Source organism: Anas platyrhynchos, chromosome 11 (genome assembly GCF_047663525.1).
Source record: "Anas platyrhynchos isolate ZD024472 breed Pekin duck chromosome 11, IASCAAS_PekinDuck_T2T, whole genome shotgun sequence".
Classification (NCBI taxonomy): Eukaryota; Metazoa; Chordata; class Aves; order Anseriformes; family Anatidae; genus Anas; species Anas platyrhynchos.
This window is the reverse complement of record NC_092597.1, coordinates 6,257,717-6,280,073: the sequence shown is the minus strand read 5'-3', so window position 1 is coordinate 6,280,073 and position 22,357 is coordinate 6,257,717. Positions and strand designations below refer to the sequence as shown.

Below are 22,357 nucleotides of genomic sequence, written 5' to 3'. Positions count from 1 at the left end.
TCTGCCCTCACTATTTGTTCAATTCCTTATGCCCATTTTGTCAATTTGTTGAGAACAATGTTTTCTGTACACATTGCTCTTTATAAATTATTTTTTTTCATTGTTAGTCTTCCATTCAAAATCTTTTAACACATACAGTTACTACCAATTTTAAAGTTAACATAGTAGTAAAACTTAAGAAGAGGCATCTTACAAAACCCATAATCTCTTAAACTTAAAATTCACTATCTTTATGGTGCTTAGTATTCTCCAGCTCTAATTTAAACATCGATCATACTTTTTCTACTGTGGATAGCTACTGCAATGTTCTTTATAAAAAGGTTTTTTTTTTTTTTTTTTTTTTTTTTTTTTTTTTTTTTCCCTTAAGTAAGCTTTTTAAAAGTAGTTTTTGAAAGAACTTTTACTCAAGAGCAACAGTTCTAAGCAACAAAAGATCTGAAGGAGAAACATTTGAGAAAAGCAGGAGGGTGGAACTGAAGTCTGCAAGGGCAACAGAGCAGAAAAGGATCATCAATGAGTGTGTTAACTTGAGTGGCAGATGAGAATTAAGCCTGGGGAACAATGGAATGAGCTCTCAGCACTACACTGCTATCCTAAAAAAGCTTAAGTTTATATCAAGTGTAAGCCACTGTTACAACAATTTTCTCTTATTGAAAAGATCTACCTTGCTGTAATAAAATAAACGATGAACACTTTTTTTTTTCCTTTTGGAATTTTAAATGACCGTTCTATGAAGCTAGACGAAGCTTCACCTAATGCAGAATCCCTTTCTATCCACAATGATTTCTATAACTCAGGCAGAAAACAGCTACCTAAAGCAGACAAACTGCTCAGAAGAATGCTCTTCCGAGAAAGAAAGTTCATACTTAGGGGAAGTATGAAGTAGGAAGTGGGAGCTTAACATAAACAGCTATCTTACCTTGCCTTTGGAACATAGAAGTATTTCATGATTTAAACTTATTTATAGAAAAAATAAAACAGCTCTAGGAGAACACCAAATCAAAGAACAATTGCAAGTCAAGTTTATTCTCCTATCATCCCATTGATTAAAAGTGAAAAAAAAAAAAAAACAAAAACACTGTTACTCGATACTCAGAAAAATTATTTGCATTTACAATAAAAAGACTAAAAAATTGTTTTTGCCATGGGAAATAATGTAGAATATTATAAAACAACACATGTTAAGTAGTCCACAGATCTTATCATGCTAGAAACTACAGAAATGTGAGAAAGATAGTTTTCATAAAGATACCTGTATTCCATGTTATTTGTGTGAACTAGAAGATATGACAAACTAATTCTCTCCTTGTATGTACTGCAAAGATTCACACTTACCAGCTAAAAACTTTTTTTTGACTTTATTTCTTTTTCACAATAAACATGAAAAAGATACAATCATGCATCACGGAAGATCAGTTATTCTCAGCTATTCTGTGTTATAGCTTTGAGGGAAAAACTGTCAGTGAAAAGTAACAGAAGAATACGAACATACATGAACAGACATTATCAGTTTAAACAGCTATGGGCACATACTGGAAACATGATTTTAGTTTCAGGAATTACTGACCTGTAGCCTAGAGGTGGAAATTTGCATGGTTTGTAAGAATTTTCTGCTTTTCTATCATTTTAATTTTCTTTCATGTGGGCTTGTATAATTAAATATATTACTGGACAAATGATTACTTCAAAAGTGATCTCTTCAAGTGAATTTAGACCTTAGCAAATGTTTCTTTCTCTTTATATAGAAAAATATGGAAGATTAATTACATTTTTAGGAGGCTGTAAAAAATTTCTTAATCTTTGAAACATCCTGAAAGTTAAAGATTCAATTCATGACACTGAAGTGTTTGTTGTTGTTGTTGTTTTTTAATTTTCATCGATTTGAAAAAAATCTTTATGTTGCTGTTAAAATTAAAATCAAATCTAATGTTTTAAGATGATAATCCTATACATTGGTCTATCATGGTTTTGTATACAGCAACTCTCCCCTTTATTTCCACTGTGATTAAAAGGATGTATGACATCTATTTATTTGTAGGTAGAATAAGAAGTCTGAAGAACCAAGATTTTTAATACTTGTATAAGTAAGTCTTTTCTGGTCCTATGGTTGATTTATACCTCTGCAGAAAAGACAAACATCAGATAACTTATTAATATTCTTTTAAAAAGAAAGATCATTCGAGCTACTGTAATGCCTTTGATTTTATTTTTTAAAGAACTATTTTGTTTAATGTTGCTTGCTTTGGAAGTGCTCCCACTCCATATGACTCCATTTGTTTTAGTTTCATTGACAGGCCCCTGCATAATACTTTTGTTTTTCTGGTTAACTGGTGACCACTGCATTAACATCATCTAACATTTTTAATTGGTAATTTTAAAGCCCAGCAAATATTTTAAATAAGATTTTGAGTGTAACATTTTCAAAAGTTGAGTAAATTCTTTTGAAAATGAGACATATGATGCTCAATATTTTTCTTTAATATACTTTTTAACACAATTTTGTTTCAAACAGTAGTTTCATATTTTACAAGACAGAATTATTCTGAGACTGATCTATTGGTAATAATCTATTGATTAATGGACTGATTTCAATCATGAGTATTTTCCTTTCTATTGTGTCAGTTAAGTGAAGTGTCTCCAGAAGGGCATTTTAAATGACACTGTTAGAGGCACTCTGAAAATGCCTATAATTAGACGGAAATGTTTTCAATTTTGAAATTTTATCTTGTAATTTATTGGTAACCCTTTTAAATTAATAATACAAAAGTTCATTTCAATTCAATAAAATTATCTGGGACAAAAAGACTAAGGAAAGAATTCCACAATCAAGATCATAGAATGGCTTGGGTTGGAAGGGACCTTAAAGATCATCTGGTTCCAACCGCCCACCAGAGGCAGGGATGCCACCCACTGGTTGGGCAAGGCCCCATCCAACCTGGCTTTGAACACCTTCCAGGGGTGGGGCATCCACAACTTCTTTGGGCAACCAGTTCCATCAGGTCACTGCTCTTACAGAGAAGAATTTCTTCTTAAGAATTTCTTCTTAATGTCTAATCTAAGTCTATAGATGATTTTTTTTTTTTTAGCTTAATCTCAACAGAGATCTGAGCCTCTGAGCACAGAGAAAGATGTCAGATCTGACAATATGCTAATGACCGTTCACATGTTTAATAATTCAATAACTATCTCCCTATACTTTTCTGACAGCTCTCACCATAAGGAAGCAGTTGTAATTCTCTTCTAATATCCTGCAAGAACTTGAAAGTAAACAAAGAGAAATGGTCACAAAAGCCAAAAATGCTGTAGTACCGCATATATAATATACACTGGCTGACTGCACTGATGAGCTTGATCTTTTTGCAAACTAATTTTTTAGTCATTTTGTGTTGAAGCTATAGGCTCTAACACTTTTTTACTGTAAGTCATTGAAATTCAAATGAAAAGGTCATTTATGTGTGTACATGTTATACCTTCAGAGAGTACACAATTATGTAACAGTTTTTATCAACTCTTATCTGACAGTGAACAGTGCAAGTTTCTGCATTTTTAATACTACTCCAAAGTTCTTAACGCTTAGCCACATTGAACTTGATTACTGTTGATGAGGAATCTTATATACCACTGCTCTGTCAACTTTGCTGTCCTATTTGACACTCTTAAAAATACTGCTTGTTTTTCCTGTTGGTCGCAATTTTGATATCTTTAATGCCTTGTGCACATTAAAATTAAGTATCACACAAGCAGCACATTGCTTGTGAATCACAAACTAGAAAATCATGCTAAAGAAAGTCTTACTGATATTTGCCTCATCTAAAGACTCTGTTGTGAGATGGAGTTCAATTTTTCAGAGCTCCATGAAAAGCTTTCTCTCCCATGCTTCAGTACACACCTCATTATTTAGACTGTCGATCCACTAACACAAAGCTAGAATAAGGTAGGACTGCCCCCATTCATTCCTGCTCTTCCTTTGTGATGCAACAATATATTTGAGCATCTGCCAAGTTAAATGGACCACAAAGCTGAGCTGAATGGAAACTAACCTAACATTTTAATCCACAACAGTTATCCAGTCTGGTTAATTCAATGGCAAGAAAAACTGTTATGATGACTCAGGAGAGGGACAACATAGGGAGAACTGTGATTAGCTGAGAGTAGGATGAAAATTAGTCTTTTCATCCCTAAACCTATTTAATTCACTAAACAGGCAGAAAAGTAATCAAGTGAACAAGTAGCGTTTCTTGTTTTCCAATTCAGAACACTGTTCAAGAGAGACTCTTCCAACAAAACACAGTTCCAGAAGAGATGGAAAACAGGAGAGAACATCCTCATGGCTATAAGCAGCATGGGTTTTAGAAACAAGGATGAATGGAAATAGTGTCTTCCAGTTCTGATGAAATGTTCCTTTTATATGAAAGAAATTTGCTTTGCCATATATTTGCTATTAAAGAACATAGAAAAGTCAATGACTAACTTAATTGTCTTTAAAATATTGTCCTTTTAGAATATCACCTTAGCTTCAGAAGCACAAATATATTAGCTTTCATTTATCTGTATACAAACATACATAATTTGTTGCAACGGATTCTAAAACTTATTTATTGCTTTCAAATCATTAATTGATTCCTCTCTTATTTAATCTTATTTATTTATTTTCAAATTCCTATACTTCTGATTTACTTCTAATGTCTACATTTTTTGTAGGCTAAAATCTCATTTTCTGACAATCAATGATTCATCAAGAGGGCACAAACGTTGCCAATTTGTTTGTACAGTATTCTTCATACTTTTTCTTTCAAAGGAATATAAAGATCATGTTCTGTCCCACCATGATGGTAGAAGTATGCTTCATGGCTTTATAGTTTTAAACAGCTTGCAGTCACATACTTGCTTAAAATAATCGTATCACTGAATGTCACTTAAATGAAAATCAGTAAGTTATAATACATGCTTTATATGACAAATTAAAATACCTTAGTTTGTTTTCTTGCATGCTGAGACCACTTTCTATGGGTGACAGTCTATCATGTGTATCTTTATGTGAATGAGTTTTCCCTTGGAGAAGCATCCCTCTGTAGTAGCGTCTGTAATCTAAATCTTCGTGCACATCTGAGGAGGGGAATTAAAAATAAAAAGATAGTAATTTTTGTCTATTTTGTAGAAGAAGCTTCTAAAAAGTAGTAAATATTTAATCCACAAATATTGTAAGTGACATGGAAATAATTCTGTTGATTCCAAAATATTATAATTAAATCATATGTTCTACATGAAAAGCAGAAGCAGAGTTCCAACATTACTTTGTGTTGATGAATGACTCGAAGAGCAAGGGCACGGGTCCCTAGAGGAATTGTACAAGCAAGGCAAAGAAAATACAGAATTTATAGCCATGGAGTAGGCCGGATGAGAAGCATTCTTGTGAAATGTGCAAGGAGCAGTCTGTCCTTGAGAGAGAGATAAACAGGTGGATCTGAGGCCCGGGAAGATAAGGAAGTAGCTTATGCGCTGTGACTGCAAGTGGGAGGAACAGTATTTTTTGCAACACTTTTAGGCTTAGCCAATAGGATAGTGACCAGTAGGTATAATTATCGCTGTGTGTATAAATATATGGATATCTGTGCAATAAAGTTGAAGCTTGTATTACCACTCATATTGAGTTGATCACTTGCTTCTCCATGCCAAAATCAGAGGGTCTCGCACCCACAACTTTGACTGTTGGAACTTTAAGAGGACCATGCAAGTCCCCTTTGTCACATGTACTTGGAAACGGATCATTTCACAATTGAAAAAATGTACTGTTGGATTGGGAAGAAAGCAGATCTCAATTTTCCAGTTCAAGTCCCATTCTTAAAGGTCCATATATTTCTCATGTGTCCATGCACAGTGTTCCAGGATTACAACAATTTTTAGTAAAGAATCAGATTTTACCTAACAGCATTTTATATTTGCCTAAAACTAGCCTTTTTTCAAGTTGTTATCTCTTTGGAAGGGTCTAGTAAATCCCATCTGCAATGAGATAGGCAAACTTACTTTCTGCATTTTACTCCATAAATCATACCAAGAGTTTTCATGAGAGGAAGATTCATGATTTGGCCCTGAACCTGAGGAAATTTTAGAAAAAAATCTGTTTTTTTTTTTTTTTTTTAAAGTTCTTGTTATGTATTCAGAACTACATTGATTTATTTCCTTTCACACTATTTACTCACAGTTTGGTTAGCTGTCAAAAAAAGTAATATTAGACATATAAGCTGAAGAAACACTACAGAAAACAGGATATTGTGGTTTTCCAACTTCAAAATTTGGAACAGCACACCACCTAGACTTGTGCAAAGCACTTGACACTGATCCCCATGCTATCGTTGTCTGTAAATTGGTGAGACATAGATCTGATGAATGGACCGCTCATTAGATAAGGAATTGGCTGGATGGTCACACTCAAGAAAGTGTGGTCAATGGCTATGTCCAGTTGGAGATCACTAACAAGTGCTGTTCCTCAGGGTCAGTGTAGGGACTGGTGCTGTCTAACATCTTTGTCAGTGACATGGCCAATGAAATTGAGTAAAACTGAATGAAATTGAAAGAAATTTAAATTCAGCAAGCTTGTTGAAGATACCAAGCTCTGTGGTGTACTCAACACACTGGAGGGATAGGATGCCATCCAGAGGGATCTGGACAGGCTTGAGAGGTGGGATTGTGAGAACCTCATGAGGTTCAATAGGGCCAGGTGCAAGGTCTGCACTGGGCCAGGGCAACCCCAAGCACAAGTACAGGTACAAATGAGAAAAATATATTTTTCATATGGTTTATACTTTGACTGCAGAACAAAAGTTCTGTTTACTGAAGAGTCACCTAAAGAAGCCTTTTCCACTCATGTTTTATAACTGTTATAATAGTTATCTGCTTGTCTTTGTCCAAAACAACAATAGAAACTTATGGTAGACAGTAAACACTTAATATTTTCTCTCTTTGAGTTACTGAAAAAACTATTCTTACATTTTATTTATTTTTTTTAAACTGGTCTTGTCACCAAAATACCACAAAGTCTACTGTGGCCTAAGTTGTTCCTATCCTACAAGTACATTTTGGCCAAATCTATAACCTGCATACATTGGGTCTCAGAATCTAAGGATATAAACAGTACACACATATAAGTAATCTAAAAGGAAGGTATGATATGTATTATTCAGCTGTGCAAAACTGCTAACAATTGAAACATTGTGATTCTGTGATTCATTAACCTCCTGTTAGAAATGATTTCTCTCATGGTTAAGGCTTCTGTTTGTGAACATATGTTGAATGCTTCAGAGATTGAACCCCTGGGGGAAAACTCCAAGTTTAACTGATTTCAACAGGTTCTTGTTCATGCTTGCATTTCTATTCATAGGGGAAAATAAAAAGGTACAAAACACAACCACCTGGTCAAATGACAGCTTCTCAACTTAGCTGTGCTGTTGCTAGGCAAAGAAGTTCAGATGGACAAAGTAAGGTAATTAATCAGTAAAACTTGTTTAAATGTGTATAAACAGTAACAAATACGTCTTGATCATCTAATTCCAGCACCCCTGCTATGGGCAGGAATACCTTCCTTTAGATCAGGTTGCACAAAGCCCCATCCAACCTGTATCCCTTATGTATACATACATGTATATCCAAATTTTATTACTGAGAATTTGATTATAGAATTTTAAATGAGATCCTCATTTTACTTAATAGTCTTTTAATAGAGCTCAGTCTAGATGGCAGTGGTCAAATGAACACCTTACTGCTACCACAAGTAAGGTTAGCTCATACTTTTAGAAAAAAAAAAAAAAGCATCCATGAACGAATTATGCATTCGTTCTATGCTATATGCATATGCAAACTATGCATTAAAGAACTTCTCCAACACTACATACAATGCTTCAAGTCTGCATGAAGCTACATGTATATTGTCAGAGGAGCATGCGGGCCTCTCATTTTTACTGAATGCATTACATTGTTCTGCAGATGACGTACCTGGCATTCTCAAATAGGCAACTAGCAGGAAACATGAAGAGAAAATGCAGTCTTCAACATTCAAATGGAATTTGGCCTAACAGAAGATTGTACCCATTCTAACAGTCAAAAACAGATTCTCTGAAACTGAAAGTCATTCAACAGAATAAGCAATCAAACTGTAATAACTCAGTTAAACTCCACGTAGAAGAAAATACGTGTCTTACTCAATACCTGAGACATAATGCTCTTAAATGCTTCCCTCTGCATACAGAACTACAGTACAACAGTGACCTCTACAGGATTTCGAGGGCACTCAGTGTCTAGAGTTCCAAGGAATGTCTGTAAAATATTATTTCTCACAAATTTATTTGTCAAGAGTACAGGGACTTAAAACCTGACACTCCTGCTAGGTAGCAGTCTGAAGTCAGTAACAACCTGAATTTTACAACTTGTAAACATACAATTAGGACAAGTTTCTTTAACAGACATCCACCAGGTTTCTATGTAGCAAAACTATGTTGAGAGACATTTTAACCATTTTACTGATTCAAAAAACATTCCAGAAAGAACGTGTGGTGCATAGAACGTGTCAATTGTACCAAGTTTTTTTCCATTTATAATGGCTGTTCTACTTTTACTGTACGCATTGTTTTCTGTCGTCATCTTTATAAACCACAATTTCTTTGTACTGCTGTTCTGGTTTTGTACTTAAAGACTCAGTCTTTTCAAGGTATGTTTACTTTCCATCATGCTTAAAGGATATAAGCTGGTCTCATAAGTGGGAATAATTTAGGAGAAGGCACATATGAATAGCAAGGAAGCAGTTCCTACATACCAACCTCAGTTGGTATGTCCCATCCCTGGAGGTAGGGACATACATCCCGTGTTCTGCTGAACAAGGCCCTAGGAAACCTGATCTAGTGGATGTCATCCCTGCCCACGGCAGGGGGGTTGGAACTAGACGATCTTTATGGTCCTTTCCAACCCAAACCTTTTTATGATTCTGTTAACATGAGTTTAGTCAAACATCCAAGATAACATGTTTGCTCTAATCAGCATTATCTGTATTGGTGTATTCAGTTTTAGACCATGTAATTCAAAAATATGAAGTATTTATTATCTAGTAATCTGAGCTTTAAGGAAACATATTTCTTTCTGTAACTCTACAATCTATATATGAATAAACATTAAACAGTGAAATTATGTGTGTGGCTTCTCACGGGAACTAGCTCTGATTCTCTCATTATTTACAAATGTTTCAGTGATTAATAACTAAAAGTCTATAGAAAAATTACCATTTGACATTCTTTCAGGAACTTAAAGTAGAACAGAATGGTTGGAGAGCTGGTATTGAAAGAAACTTCTTACTGCATTAATTTCTTGATTATGATATTTATAGATGTTTCCCCACACCCCCCATCTTTAACTCACCAAATGGTAATACGAAGTAGACATCCAGTAAGATCTCATGTGAAGTTGGTGTTCTTGTGCCTTGAATCTCACTTCCATTTTTTATTATTTCAGAATGCAGTGTCCACCAGGCACCTGGACCTTCCTGGAAAAATATTCTGTAAGATCCTAGCATAGGATTTATAGCATTATCCACTTTTTCCCAAATCAAGTTTCTCTTAATCCAATGGGAGTCTGTAACACCAAAAATTTTCAAATCCATTCCAGACAGCATAGACAAATCCATATTAAGATGATCAGATAATTATGATGCAAGAAATATAAATATTGTAAGCTACCCTTATGAACAGAGACCTTTAGTTCCCCTTTGAACTGGTACAGGCACATTCTAGCAAGGCTTAATGATCAGTAACATGCTAATAACCAAACAAAAAAAAAAGCAGAGCTGAAGCAACTCTCCCTTATGTTATTATAACCCATAGCAGAACTGCAGAGTTGAGATGAACAGGATACATAACTAAAAGTTCATCATCAGTAACCTGATTATAAATGGAGGCTCAGAGAGTCTGAAGAAATTAAGTCTTAGACAACCTTGTTTAAAGTTTCTACATTAACTGATAAGCCACAACCACCACATCAGCAAGTCATAACTCAACAGCTAGGATAGCAGAAAAAAAACAACTGAACTTGGGGCCTCAGTGGATCTTGGCAGCTGTGAAACAGACCAACTTTTAATTTGAACAGGAGTTACTTGCTCTATACCCATCCTCTCAAGAATCAAAATGTCATTTCAATGTATATATAAATTAGTCCCTACAAAGAAATGGCTATGGAGATTGAAGGGATATGCTATAAGGAAGACGTTTTCTGATTTTCTCTCCATTTACTCTATTATCCAATTTACTTCATCAAATGCATTAAAAAAAAATAAAAATAAAGAGGGGCAGATAGATTACAAAGCAAATATTTTTATATGCAAAGAAAAGGTGAAGTGGAACTCTCAAATGATAGACTAAATCAATCTTCCTAAATTCAGAGACTTTCAATTTTATTTTATAGACCCCATGAACTATGTAGATGAAAACAGATGGGTATGAGAATTGTTGAGTATTAGAATAAGGCATCTCTTCTAACTTTTTCACACTTCAGACTGTTTCACAGTTCTTGCAAATTGCTTCAATATTTCTGCACTCCTGAAAATCCCTTTTCATAATTTTCTAGCCTGAGAGCAAGCACACTTACTCTGGTGGCAACTGTAACAATGTTGGATATTTAATAGCTCTTTGGATCTACCTGTTTTCTCCACTCATCCTACTGTCTTCTCATTGTAGTATTTCTTTCCTCATTATCACAGAGCAAATTTGTGTAAATTTGTGTTTTTCTGTCTCAGGGGAATTGGCTGCTGTGTCAAAGACAAAAACATTCTCTCCTCCCCGCCTCCCCCCCCCCCCGAAGTTTAATAGAGATAGAGGTTTACCCAAGGTCACACTATAAAGAGCCAAGGCCAAGAACCACAAATTGAAATTCCCTGGCTCAAAACCCATAAACTGAACCATCTCTGCCTCTCTAATAGGTAGAGTACAAATGAACTCTAAACTACTTACTGAATTATACTTGACTCAGTGTGTGAGCCAGTTCTCCAGGGTGTACATGGCTAATTGACATCAGCTGTCACTAAGTCACATGTGCACTATGCCTCAGTATTACACACTGAAGCAACTGAGATTATAAATTTACATCGATTATAAGTGTCATTACACTAGTCTAGGAGACTAAAAACGAGAATTTCATTAAGTTTTACTTATTTGCTTTATATTTCCACAGAAGGTCAACTTACGTCTGTTGCATGCTCCACAGCTGCAAGGGGAATCCATAAAATTCCTAAAATGCTATCCCAGAGCAAGCCTTTCTTCCACAGCTCTATAGTGAAGCCCTTTTCATCAGCACTGATTTCACTAAAAACAATTAATACACAAATCATTAAACTGAAAATGCAGGCTCTTCTACTCCGTCATAACACCGATTTAGTGATTTACAGTATATACAGAGGGGTTTTATTTTCAGTATACTCATAAAATGCAAAATAGAGTCATGATGTCGACATTAGGCTGGACATTGTTCAAAACTGCTTTTTACAAACTGATGAGGACAATTCTGCTGAAAATATGTGGCACAATTGCCAGGCATCAGTAGCCTTATTCTGCTACATGATTTGGAACTACTGGATACAACTCAAAGAATACAGGACCAGGAAGTGCATTTAGCTCAGGTTCTTCTGAGCAGGTTCTGTATATGAGTTTTCCAGTAACCTCCACAGGACACTAGTTTCCCCAAGACAGCCCTACAGAATCTGCATTCTCAAGATCCACCAAAACTAACATAAGCACAGGAGTAAAATAAAATAGCTGATCTTTGGTAGGTGAGTTCTCCAGTGAAAGTAGGATTCACAATCATTTTTAACATAAAACTCGTAGGAATATTTTTAATGAAATCAAGGTTTGACAATGCTGGCCATGATGTTGCACACACTGTCAATCCATATGGACTTAGCTTCAGCTAAGAGTAATTTACAGTGGTATGGGAAAAAATTACATCTTCCCTCATAACAGCAAACAAAACCAAAAACAACCCAAAGAGAAGGAACAGAAACGATCTCCTATAGTGAAGTATGTCAGTTCCTAATATCTTGTTTTCATGGTAAAGAAGACAACTATAAAAGATGTTTGGAGCTTATTCCCATCATCAGAATTGAGAAGCTGCACTGCAGAACAGTGCAATGTGTAACAGATACAATGGGAAAACTGCTCTCAACTTCAAGAGTTACTGCTCCTAGCTTTATTTTGATTCTATTTATAAGATGCACGCACTTTATTACTAACTGGTTTTGAATTTGAGCCAAAAAAAAAAAAAATCATATCACAACCTTATTTTGCAGGATTTTAAAGCTAAATTTTAGCAGGATATATGACTCACCCATGACATTGAACTAAAATTGTGATAAGTGTAAATAATTTCTTCATAGTATCTGTCATTTCTTTATATTTTAACATAAACAATTACATAGCATTTCTGTAAATATGAATAAAGTATGCATTATTGTCTGCTGCTGTGACTGATGGTATGTAGTCTCTGTTTGAATTAAATTTAAGTAGTAAAAGTAATCTGATTTGTGTGGTGAATTACTATATATTCATAGGTATCAGGAAAATGCCAAATGAAATCTGAGAAGAGCAAAGGGTGCCAGTCTTCAGACAAGTACTAAACTCACCATGTCACACTATTGTCAGAAATGCTGTGTTGGATGCTTCAATGTCTAATTTTCCACTGTACTCGTGGAGTTAAATAGTGGGAGAGAATTTTTGTTCAGCTTGATTCTTTACAAATATATTAAGGAAAGAGTGAAACCTGAATATTAACTTTTTTGGTTTGTTTTGTATGAAATTAGTTAGCAGTGCAATGGAATAGGTTTGTCCTCATCCCTCACCCCACCCCCAAGTGTACTATAACAAGCAGAAAGGGAGTGTCCTTAAAAAATAGACAACATCATGACTTTATAGTACAAATTCTATATAAGTGTATTTTATAGTACCTTCTAAACCTCTGTCAGGTTGTAAGTTTAAGCAGTAGATAGAGCTACAGCAGTCATATAATTTATTTCCTCCAACTTCTAATTAGATTTAGTTATTTCAGTGCATGCTGGAAAATTGGTTTATGGTTATATTAGCAATGAACTGCAAACTTAAAAATAATCCTAGTAAATTGCTCATTCTCATTGATGTCATGGAACACTCATTTATGTACATTATGAATAAAAACAAAGCAAATATAAAACAAACAAAGATGTTTTAACACATTTTTCAGGAGAATTTAAAGGACATGTTACACTTCCATTTTAACTTATTTTTAATTGCCTCCTTCTCTAAAGGTGATGGATAGGGTAATTGCTGAAATTTACATGTTGATCTTCCTGATACGCTATTACCTTGCCACTCAATGTTCTCTCACTGTTTTATAAAACTTTTATGTCCAGATTAAAGTGCCAAAAAATCATCTTGACAAAACTTTAGTGTACGTTAGAAAATGACAATCTTTTTTCAACAAGCTACAGTTGCAGCATAACTTTATAGAGGCTATATTGATATTAATATTGACATTAATATTGATATTGATTTTAATTAATTAATATTTATATATTTTTTTTTCTCATTATTTTCAAAGACAGATAAGCTACTCCAGTTTGGATAATTTAAGATGAAGCTCTGACCAGTCTGCTAGAAAAACCTGATGACTGAGAAGCAGAGGAGGAATTAGCCCCAGAATAAGATTATTTTTACATTGTTGGAAACCAGCCTTTTTGAATACCTCTTCGATATTCCATTACTCTAGCCATAAAATGTCATGCAAAGAAGGTGTAAACATTGGCTTAATGTAAATAAAAACTGGTCCATCTTAGTCTTCAATTAAAGCAAGATGATATTCTGTAAGAGTTCTCAGTTGCACAACAGTCAGTTGCATGATATCAGGAAAAAACTCCAAATTTAATAACTTCAGAATAAAATTCAGATGAAGCTAAGGACATCAAGAGAGACTAAAAGCACTATGACATAACATTGATTTACATGAAATATCTGTGAAGCAGAAGAAAAAAAGGATGGACATTTTAGCAATACCACCCTTAATATAGAATAAAATTGAATTGTATTGGGTTATTCCAAATAATGTTACATGTAGAGCCTGTCAAAAGATACTTATAGTTTTTAATAATCAGTAAATAAAGTAAAAATGTTCAAAATATTATTTGACAAATCATAAAAACTATTGGATAAAATATGTGAGAACAACTTTAAAGAAAAAGTCAAATAGTGTTTAAATTTGTAAAAATATTTCAACCAACTCTACCCTATCAGTTTCCACAAAGAGTATGTGGTGACAAAGATTTATGCAGGGAGAAAGGAGGAAATCAAAAGCATGGGAGAATGGACAGAAAAATAGTAGAGCCTACATATTTATTGTTCTTAAATACTGAGATAGTGGGAGTAACCTCATTAACTGCTTTGAAATTTTCACTTAAAAGTAGGTTTCATCAGAACGTCAGTCAATGTGTACATGCTTGGACCTTCTTGGGCAGTGAGGTTCTAGAGGCTATACAATGTTTTGGAAAAAAAGAGAACAAAAATGAATAACAAGATGGAGACAAGTTAAGAAAAAGATATGCAGACAGAAATGAAAAATGATACAGGTCAGTAAAGAAACTATCTAGATATGCTGTTAAATAAATTAAAGGGAAAGAACATATGAATTGCAGAAGGAGATTTGAGAAAAACAGAAATCAAGTTACATGAGAAACAATTTAAGATGTCTTTCCTCTTATTCCTGTGTTTCTAAAATATCACAAATTAAAGAACCTAGAGACAAATATTTTCTTTCCCTTGTTGGCTGCTGACCTTGATCTGTGGTGTGGCTGAATAACTTTGCTCTGCTCCTTAGAACTTGCCTGGCACCTTCTCTGAGCTGGGTATTTTTCCCTTTGCTTTTGCTGATTGTACGTTATCTCAGATATTATCAATTGTTCTAAACTATCCTATCCAAATACAGCAAAGATGCAACACAGACAAATGATATGAATCTGCTGTTACTTACAACATGAAGTCCTGTTCCCAGGAAGGTTCACTTCCTCTTCTGTCTATTGTAGTGCTTTTCAAATTATGGACTTTCAAAACAACATAGGTATTGAATGCATCTGAAAAAGTAGTAACAAGAACATTTAGTTACAGTCCTGTTTATTTATTTTTCTTCTAGAAGACATTCATCTCCAAGGTTATAGAGGTTTAACTCTTACCCCATCAAACACATTCAAAGATGTCTCTCAAATATGTGGATTTGAACAAGGAAATCCTTATTAATTATGAGATTATAACAGGAAAATCCCTGTACATTACAGGTAGGAGAGAACATAATCCTACATGTGAACAAGTAATTTAGTATTTTATCAGCTTCCAGATATGGCTTCTCTGGTTATTTATCCATTTCTCTGTTAGATTTTACATGAAACCAGCATGCATACCCTCTCTGCAAATTTTCTTTGGCTTCCAAGTGATATGATAATGGGGAATTAACTTATGTGCAATTAATGTGAGACCACAAACTTGTAGTAATGCAATTCCATCACATCTTTTGAGTGTGAATCTAGTTTTGTCTGTAGTTACAACTGCAAACTGGTCTTCAAGTGTTGTCCCCAACTAAACTCACCCTTGTAAAAATTATTGCAAATGCACTGAATTAATATTCTTATAATAGGACCTAAACAGCAGAAAGAATAGAACTGAAAATTTTTCAATCTACTTGAAAATATCACTGAAAAAAGCACGAGAATTACTCTGCCTTTTAGGGCCCATTTTAGTTTAACCCCAATAGGCAGCTAGGCACAACATAGCTGCTCTCATCCACAACAGTGTGATGTGGAGGAAAAGCAGAAAGGTAAGTGACAAAACTCATTGACTTGAGATAAAGACAGCTACAGGTCAAGCAAAAGCTTTGCAAACAAGCAAAGCAAAACAAGAAATTTGTTCACTACTTCCTATCTGTATGCTGATGTTCAGTCACTTCTAGGTAAGCAAGACTCATGGATAACAGTTTCTTGGGAAGACAAATGCTGTAACTCTGAGTGTCCAGTCCCTTTCTCCTTCTTTACCCCAACCTTTATTGCTGAGCTGGATACACATGTACGTTACAGAACATCACTTTGGTCAGTTTGGGTCAGCTGTGTTGGTTGTGTCCCTCTCCACTTCTTGTGCACCTCCAGCCTCTTTGCTGTCAGGGCAGCAGAAGAAGCAGAAAAGTCCAAGTCTGTGTAAGCACTGTTCTGCAATGACTGAAATATATCTGTGTTATCACCACTATTCCCATCAAAAATCTAAGAATCAGACAAGCCTCTGCAAAGAAAATTAACTCTATCCCAGCCAAAATCATGACAGGGCCTTACACAGGAATCTCGTGCAGCAAAGGGTGTATAACGTTGTCTTGACATAGCCATCCAGAAAAGCTTTCCAGCCTGTATTAACATCTGGCATTCTACGTAAGGATCAACACCAGCATACTTTTTTGTTTCTTTGTTTTGGAACTATTGTCAGAGATGTGCCCAAGAAACAAGCCATGTTTGAGCTGTCTATATTAACACAGATTAATCAACCACTCTAAGTAGAGGGGAAGCTGTCTACAACAGTCACTTGAATATATGGTATCAAATTACACAGCAACTACCAAAAAGCATGAAAATGAAGTTACCTCTGTACATCCTCTTTGTACACCTTATCAACCAGGAAAGATGATATTGTTTGACAAAAGGATGTTATGTAAGAACTTCTTTTTTTAAATAAAAACAGTGACCAATGTTATTTTCTATAAGACACCAATCTCCTCAAACACATCTTTTTTCTTACTTAGAACAAAATATTGACAAAGTCAATATAGATTTAGAAGTCTGTTAGCTTATTTTTGAAAAATCGTGTTAATGTGTGATTCACAGTGTCCTAGTAATCTTCCTGTTTACCTGAGTCAAAAGGTGAAATTTTGTGTTTTATAGTTAGAAAATAAAGTCATTTCTGGTTTGGAGACTTACAGCTTAAGTTGTGAGAAATTTTCAGAACAGATTTCCGTTATAATCACTTGTCTGAAAAATATCAACCTAAGGGGTTTAATTGCAACCATTTGGAGCACCTGCATCTATTTCTAAATGTAAATCAAAAACACAACAACCTCCCCCAAAGTTAAAACTCACTGCTTTAAAGGAAAACAAATGATAAGATAGAAAAATTAATTAAATTACTACTGAAAGCAGTAGTAAATCCCAATTACTTTCTGTCTTTCCCCAGGTCCATTTCTAGAATAAGAACTAAATAATTTTCAGTCTGTCTGCATTATCATTGTTTTCTCTTGCCTGGAGCTTTGTAATCTGCCTTTTAAAACTGCTGTTTCACCAGGAGTTCCTTGGCCTTTCTAGCTTTTCCCTGTATCTAAATGTTACCCTCCAGCACTTTACTATTAATTAACCTTCTTCAGATTTTTTGAGTTATATCAAGTAACAAAATGTAAAAGCTATCTTCCAAACCAGCAGATATATGTGAAAGCTATCTTCCAAACAAACAGATGTGTAACCTCCTGAAAGAGTAATTGTCAAAAGTGAATGTTACTCAGCTATTCTGGTAGTGGAAAGGAAACGTAGATTTTGTAAAAGAAAAAAAAAAAAAGTTTTGTTTCCATAAAGCCATTACTGCAACTCCCAATTCTTTGCCTGTCAAAAATGGGGGTGTCTAGTGCAATGCTGTGCAGGAAAAGGAAGAGCAGGTTGTACCTTTGCTCATATTTTTAGCTTTCAGTGCAAAACAGAGCACAGCAGCTTTATGGCAGTTTACACAGAGGAGCAAATCAGGAGAATCTAAGAGTTTTGAGAAACATGGGGCTATGTCAACACTATACTCAGTCACCATCTGTATAAATTTCTACCTCCAAAAAAGACCAATTATCAGAGAATACAGCATTCACACTATTTAACAAGTCTTCTACAGAATAAGGTAAAAGTTACTTAACTTGTACCAAACAATTCAGTTTGACAATCATCTTTTGTAGATTGTCACCTCTGAGCATAAATAAAAGATTTGCTGAACACCACAGAACAGTTTGATTATGTGAGGATTTAATGAAGTTTCTTCTGTCTGTACTTGATACACATACTTCAGAGCTTACTGTGAAGAACAGCTACTTCCAAGTTGAAAAATCAGGTTCCCAGAAAGCAGCTTAACCTGTGCTACTTCAGGTTATCTTTCTTTAATCCAGTTAACTCTGAACAACTTGCAGGCATCACTTAAACATATTAACCAGACAACTACTGGCAAATTGTTGCACTGATTAGGTTCTAGTTCTCAGGAGAAGCTGGTATAATGATTTAAGAAGATCTTGAAGAATCTAAAAAGAAAATCTAGTTTACCTATATGTGAGAAATCTCTGGCTAAGTTTTATATATATACATACATATATATATATATATGTATTTTTTTTTCCCTATTCCTTGCCTAAATCTTGGTCCTAGAGGCAGATTTATAGCATCCCGTGCAGCTTGATTTTGCTCGTGTTTATGGACTAGGGCCGATGTAACTTGCTATTCAGTTAGGTATGTCCTCCCACCTTCTTTTTCCTCACCGGGAAAATCCAGACACTCCTCCATCTAGTGAAGCTAAAACACTGCACTCTTTGTAATAAAAGTTTCTCTTGACCCATGAGATATTTAGGTCAAGTTATGTAAAATTGCTTTTTATTGGAAATACCTTTAACACTTGTTTGAGAGACAATAACAATTAGCAACTGAAAATAACAGACTGAGTCTAATCTGTTTTGTTAATTTGATCTTTAGAACACTTCCTCATTTGTTTGCTGAGGAACTCTTGATGGCATGTATATTAGTCATCCCAGGTTTAAATGATTTTTTAAGGTACCTGTACACACACATGAATTTTCAAGGAAAATAAAGTAAAGCAGAAATTAAAAGGGAAATCAGACTTACCAGCTGCTTTATCCAGCCTTCCTTTTTTCACTATAGAAAAAGGAAATAATTGTATTCATATCATACATTTACAATATTTATCAAAAATTTATTAAAAATCTAAGGGATTTCAGTGGTTTAAAAAAAATCGTAAGCAAAAATGAAAGCATCACTTACAAATATAAAGACCATTGTGATAATATCATTTCTTTGAATAAATTGGGAAAAATGTAGAAAGTTTTTACAGCTTACAGAAACTTAGTAAAAACTGGATACAATACAAATAGCAAAACAGAAACAAGGCAACCAGGGAGGATCACATACTAGCCATCACTTCATAATGCTAGTTCAAAATTCTTCTCAACAGAAATCGCAGAAGGCTCAGACTTCACATAATCTAATGTCTAGCATCTTATGTATATATATTTTTAAATATATATATTGTATTTACTCTACCTATTAGAAAAGACATGCTGTAGTAAATACCTTACCAAGTTAACATTTCAAATCCTGACTTTTTACAGATTTTAAATTCCACTCTGTGGTGTGACTTCCATTGTGGAAGAATACCCTGGAGCCAATAGGATTGTGATTCATTTAGATTTTCCTAAGTATGATAACCTGGTCATTATTTTAGATGGCATATAACTGTTAAACATCATTAAATTTAAACTTCAAAACAAGATAATCTTTAACTTTTCCTGGCGTATCACTGCATATAAGACAGTTCAGTTCAATTTGAATGAAACAATGCAGTCCAACAAAAATTAGGACTGCTCTAAGAGTATATTTATGCAAATTATGTATTTCAGTGCTATACTTATAACCTAGCAAATGCCAATAAATAAGAAAAACAGCAAGTTCATAGCTTTACATGGCAAAGGTTCCTATAGCTTACCATTGTTTTCTGACTCCCTCCCCACTTGCCTATTGTCTACCCTCCTTTTCTTTATTCTTGCTTTCACTTGTCCCTAAACATTCCTCAGTATTCTGTGGAGTTGCAATATATTTGGATAATGTCTATCTGACAACTTGAGTAATTCCACTGTGTTTTATGTTCTGAGAAATCTTTAGTTTTCAAGGCAAACAGGGAGAGACCATCAAACTGTTGCTGAACGACAGGCAGACTGTGGCTCCAAATACTGCCACAGTTCAACTGCACTGCAAGAGTGCAGAATTTATACATTGTTTGTACTACACTTCCATTGAAAGAAGCAGTACAAGAAATACTCCCACTCACTTAAATCACCAATAAATATTTGCAGTCTACGAAAGTGCTTCTAATAGTCACCCACTAAATGTCACATTATTAAAGGAGCCTGTATAAGAAAAGCCTACCTTTTATAGAGAGAAGTTCCATTCCAGTCGAAAGATGATTTTAAAGGAAAAATTATTTATTTTTTACTTACAAAAGGAAAAGAGAAAGTTCGGCTTGGTGGAGATTAAATCACTCTCTACCTCTTGTTTCTTCACTGCAGACATATGTTTCATTTTTCCTATGTGCTCCTCCCATGTTTTACATGGAGCAAAGCCAGCCAATTAAAGGACCAATTATGAAGAAAGACCAATGACAAATACTTTCTGCTTCGATAAACACCCAGAGATGGAAAAAGAAAGGAGAAATATTCTAATTGTTTCCTCACCCTCATTTCCTCAACTTCTATCTGCAGTATGCAGCTGCCTCTAGTCTAAACAACATTCCTGAATGCCATCTTCATCTGGCAAGAACAACCACTGCAGCTATTTTACTAGCAACATACTTTGTTATTTCTTAACCTTTCATTTTAATATTTTCAAAACACTGGAAGTGTACAAAAGGTTTGATCTTTTACACATGGGTTCCCACAGTCAGAACTTTTATTTTACTGTATTAGCTATAGCTAAGCGTAAGAAGGCTTAACTTTCTAAAATAAATACCAATATTACAGACCAAAACAAGTTGCATTTTAATATACTACACAAACTTCTAACATTGTTAGTCAACTTTATTTTTCACATGATCTTGCACCTGGGGCACAACAACCCCAAGCAGAGCTACAGGCTAGGAGATGAGTGGTTGGAAAGCTGCCTGGCAGAGAAGGACCTGGGAGTGATGGTTGATAGTCGGCTGAATGTGAGCCAGCAGTGTGCTCAGGTGGCCAAGAAGGCCAACAGCATCCTGGCTTGTATAAGAAGCAGTGTGGTCAGCAGGTCTAGGGAAAAGATTGTCCCCTGTACTTGGCTCTGGTGAAGCTCCACCTCGAGTACTGTGTTCAGTTTTGGGCCCCTAACTACGAGGACACAGAAGTGCTTGAGAGAGTCCAGAGAAGGGCAACGAAGCTGGTGAGGGGCCTGGAGAACAAGTCTTATGAGGAGTGTCTGAGGGAGCTGGAATTGTTCAGCCTGGAGAAGAGGAGGCTCAGGGGTGACCTTATCACACTCTACAGGTACCTTAAAGGAGGCTGTAGTGAGGTGGGGATTGATCTATTCTCCTATGTGCCTGGTGACAGAATGAGGGGGAATGGACTAAAGTTGCGCCAGGGGAGTTTTAGGTTAGATGTTAGGAAGAACTTCTTTACTGAAAGGGTTGTTAGGCATTGGAACGGGCTGCCCAGGGAAGTGGTGGAGTCACCATCCCTGGAGGTCTTTAAAAGATGTTTAGATGCTGAACTGAGTGATATGGTTTAGTGGAGGACTTGTTAGTGTTAGGTCAGAGGTTGGACTAGATGATCTTGGAGGTCTCTCTTCCACCCTAGATGATTCTGTGATACTCTTGCAATGTTAAAGTATTTTTCAACTATACTCAAAACACTGAAATCACTAAGAACTGTGACATTTATGACTACTTGTTCAGATTCGTTGGGTTATTTTTTTGTGTGTGTATAAGTATATATTTCTCACAGACAAGTAACATCTTAAACTTTTCGGTCTCCATCATATTAAAATTTAGCGTTTGATCTTAGGTCTTAAATTAAAGAGAAGGAGTGTCCTCAGAACTGAGGAGGGAGGCATAGACCTTTTGACTTCAGTTTCTGTTGAGATGTTGTCTGAATTTCAGTGAAAGGTGAGGACAGTTCAAAAAGAGGTTAATGCTGAGAATGTTTAATATGGAAAAGAGAAAAAAAGCAGGTTGGGGGTGGGGGTGAGAGGTAGAATTTATTAGTATTTTTAAAGATCTGATGGGAGGTGTAAACCAGACTGACTCCTCTTTTTATTGCCTAGTAACAGGACAAGAGTCTGTAGCCACAAGTTGAAATTCGATATATCATATAAATATTAAAAAAATAAATAAAAATCATGAGAGCAGTTTAACACTGAAATATAGGCTGGCCAGAAAGAACATAGAGTTTCCACCTTTAGAGATACTCAAAACCTGTGTACAATCCCTGATCCTGTTGAAACAGGAAAGTTAGAGTAAACTATTTCAACAGCTTTCTTCCAACTTCAACAATTCTCTGATAC

At 35.1% G+C, this 22,357-nt stretch overlaps 1 protein-coding gene across 12 annotated transcripts in view; it reads right to left on the bottom strand.

The window, feature by feature from the left end:
* Positions 1-20,529, bottom strand: part of LOC101792590 (protein unc-13 homolog A) — a 44,317-nt gene extending 23,788 nt beyond the window's left edge. For 2 of the 12 annotated variants that reach the window (XM_072043355.1, XM_038184923.2), the window contains exons 1-6: positions 20,326-20,488; positions 18,938-18,967; positions 15,022-15,121; positions 11,219-11,336; positions 9,403-9,526; positions 4,971-5,106 (exon numbers count right to left, since the gene is read on the bottom strand). In XM_072043355.1, coding sequence (XP_071899456.1) covers positions 4,971-5,106; positions 9,403-9,526; positions 11,219-11,336; positions 15,022-15,121; positions 18,938-18,967; positions 20,326-20,407 — 590 coding nt within the window. In that variant the 5' untranslated portion in view covers positions 20,408-20,488. Of the gene's footprint in view, positions 1-4,216; positions 4,439-4,970; positions 5,107-9,402; positions 9,527-11,218; positions 11,337-15,021; positions 15,122-18,937; positions 18,968-20,325 lie in introns of those variants that run through there. The other 10 variants (XM_013105565.5, XM_038184921.2, XM_038184920.2 and 7 more) reach the window with 10 other exon arrangements.
* Positions 20,530-22,357: the final 1,828 nt, after the last annotated feature.